Here is a 3199-nt window from a genome sequence, read left to right as displayed (position 1 = left end):
AAACCATGTTTATCTGCAGTCTTCTCATCCTATTTTATTAATGCTCATATTGTAAATAAATCTACGTTCTTCATCGCACTTCCGCGTCAATCAAGGCCAACTCCCGCACCTCAGCGGCGGGATGCAATAGTGCCTATTAAAATCTGCACCCATATTTTGAGCGGTGACTCGAGCACACTCGTCAGCGTTATGAAAATGGCCTGGCTAGCACGGAGGAAATTGTTTAGGAAAACACCAACGTTTTGTGAAACGCGCCAATTATCTCAACGCTCTTGCTTTCACGCGGGGCTTTGTTGAAGGCGTTCTAAACCGCCAGATAGAGCACGCGACTGTGGCGTACTGGTTAGCGCGTCGGCATTCGTCACTGGGATTCCAGGGCTGAAATCCATTCATTGGCGAATCTTGAACATTGCTTTTACGTTAGAAATGATGGCATCTTGAGCGTGCGCGCTGCGTTGACGTCACTTGTGAGTGTGATTGTTGCGTTACTCGCGCTTGTACCTACCGTCGAAACCGCCGATGGCACCAAATTTTGCGATTTGTGGCACTGGCGTCAGCCGAGGCGAGCTAATGGGTTGGTCGCACTGAAACGGTGGAAGGCATCTCAGTTACTGCTATGCGCAGTTAAAATGCAGATGATGGCGTAGCATGATGACATGTTTATATGGTTATGATGTTGTGGAATGTGTCTACGGAAGGACCAATGCCCCCCCCCCCCCCAACATGAAAATATAACAATTCTTTATTCAATTACCAACAGCATCGCGCGAGCATTTTGACGCTACGCTCGTCTGGGTTGCGAAGAAATAATCTTCTTCCCAGCTTGGCAGCCTGGTTTTGTAGCCATCGCCGGTGACGTATGCCTCGGGTGACGCTGCGGTGGCTTATTGGAAGGCAGTGCAGCGTGTAGCTGTGTCACGCCGGGCTGAATCATAGCGATGTGGACACTGCGTGGAATTATGCGCAGACTGTGTCGCCACATCAACCCCCTGCCACGCGGTGTGGAGATGCCTGAGGGCTTGTAAGAATCTGTGGGGCGTACGCGACGCCCATATGTGTAGTGACACGAGCAGCCTGCGATGGCGGGGGTTGCAGATGGGCCCCTGTGGGTGCACTAGTCCTTTCTGGTTCGTCGGAAGCAATGTACGCTGGCTTCAGCCGGTCAATCAAAACGCGGACGTCATTCCCGTTCACGCGCAGGGTGAAGGATATGTCGTCGCGATGGACCACGATGCAGGGTCCACTGTAGAGTGACTGGAAAGACCTGCGGACGGTGTCGTCGCGGAGGAAAGCGCGCGTGCACGTAGCTACTTCCTTGAAGACGAAAGGTGTAGGGTTACGGTGATGAGCTGCGGGTGACGGGCGTAGGGCGGCGATGGTGCGTGGGGGCCGGCGACGAAATCGGTGGGATCTGACGTCGCGCCGTTGGATGGCAGTGTAGCAAGAAATGCGCCTGGAAGACGTAGGTTCCCCGTAGACGAGCCCTGCGGGTGTAGGTGCGGGTGACGAGCTCTGCGGGTGTAGCTTTCAAGCTGGGTGAATGTCCGACTTGAAGGTGGCGCGAAGACGTAGAGCGACGGCTGGGATGGCCTCGAGCCAGGTTGAGTCCGGGTGGAACATGAGAGCTGCTTTGAACTGTCGATGGAAGAGCTAGATCATCCCGTTGGCGCAGGGGTGGTAACTCGTAGTCCTCAAGCGCTCAAACCCGATGGTGAGCCCCAGGAGCCTGAAAACATGCGATTCGAAATGTCTTCCTTGGTCGGTAGTGAAGCGGCGAGGGGGGCCTAAACTAGCAATCCAGCATGCGAAGAAGGCCGAGGCGACATCTTCCGCAGTGATTCCTTCGAGGGACCATGCCTCAGGCCATCGAGTATGCTTCAAGCCATGTCTCAGGCCATCGTGGCGGTAGCGATAGGGGCCAGCTAGGGGGAAGGGTACTATGGTGTCAAGGAGGACGTGCTGAAACCGACCAGAGGGCTGTGGGAAAGCTCCGAGCAGTGAAGTGGCGTACATGTTGACTTTAGCGCGTTGGCAGTGAATGCAGGAGCTCGCCCAGGTGCGACAATTTACCAGCATAGAGGGCCAGACATAGCGGTCAGCCACGAGGCGTGTAGAGGCGCATATGCCGGGATGGCTGAGATTGTGCAGCTGGTTGAAAAGGCCACGGCAATGCGACGGGGGCCCATAGGGCCCGCTTCTTCCTGCCGACATGTCGCAGTAGATAGTGGTTGTCGACAGGTATGGGGTTTTGTTGCAGCTGTAGTGAGGACCCGCCTTTAAGGAGTTCCGCAGTTCAGCTTCTGTAGTCTGAGCCCCGGTGAGGACGTCAACTATTATCTGCGAAGAACTGATAGCTTGCAGACGTGAAAGTGCGTCGGTGACCACGTCTTCGTCCCCGCTGACGTGTTGGATGTCGGTTTTAAACTGGGCAATGAACGAGAGCCGGGTCTGCTGGGCCGGCGGGAGTTTGTCGCAGCGTTGAGAAAAGGCGTAGGTCAGAGCTTTGTGGTCGGTGTAGATAGTGCAGTGCTGTGCATCGAGAATGTGGCGAAAGTGTTGTACTGCTTCGTGTATCGCCAAAAGTTCTCTGTAGTAAGCTGGCAAACTCGTCGGGACGGGGGTCGTGGTTCCGTCGGAGGTCGTAGAAGAGGTCGTTTTCCGAGCTAAGAGTTTCTTGGAGAAGAACGCTAAGGTTTCCCGGGTGTTGTCTACGCGTTGCATGAGGGCGGCGCCGACGGCTAAGCTAGAGGCATCCGTGAAGAGCCCCAAGAGAGCTTCTGGCAGGGGATGGGAGAGAAGCGTGGTGGTGCACAAAGCAGCTTTGCATTCTTCGAAAAGCTGGGCTAAAGCCAGTGTCCACGTGACGGGTTGGTTAACTCGTAGACCAGTCAAGGAGTCATGGAGGAGAGCCTGGCAGTCGGCTGCGTGCGGCAACAAATGCCTGCATAAGTTCAGCATGCCGAGGAAACGGCGAAGGTCTTTAGCGTTGGTCGGTTGAGGGTAATTGCGCAGGTCTGAGTAGCGTTGAGGAAAGGGTCGAGTTCCCTCTGATGAAACTTCGTGGCCAAGGATGTGGACGATGGAAGCGCCGAGCGTGCTCTTTTAGATATTGACGAGTAGGTCGTGGTCATCGAGGCGTTGGAACAGTAGACGAAGATGCCTGTGGTGTTCTTCGGCGTTAGGGAGAAAAGACCAATAG

At 54.9% G+C, this 3199-nt stretch overlaps 1 protein-coding gene across 1 annotated transcript in view; it reads left to right on the top strand.

Moving 5' to 3' along the window:
- Window positions 1–2130: 2130 nt before the first annotated feature.
- The window catches only part of LOC119406510 (ATP-binding cassette sub-family C member 3-like), a 29852-nt gene continuing 28783 nt past the window's right edge, over window positions 2131–3199 (top strand). The window contains exon 1 of the mRNA XM_037673248.1: window positions 2131–2166. Coding sequence (XP_037529176.1) covers window positions 2131–2166 — 36 coding nt within the window. The remainder of the gene's footprint in view (window positions 2167–3199) is intronic.

Source organism: Rhipicephalus sanguineus, chromosome 10 (assembly GCF_013339695.2).
Source record: "Rhipicephalus sanguineus isolate Rsan-2018 chromosome 10, BIME_Rsan_1.4, whole genome shotgun sequence".
NCBI classification, from domain to species: domain Eukaryota; kingdom Metazoa; phylum Arthropoda; class Arachnida; order Ixodida; family Ixodidae; genus Rhipicephalus; species Rhipicephalus sanguineus.
This window is presented reverse-complemented; position numbering and strand designations above follow the sequence as displayed.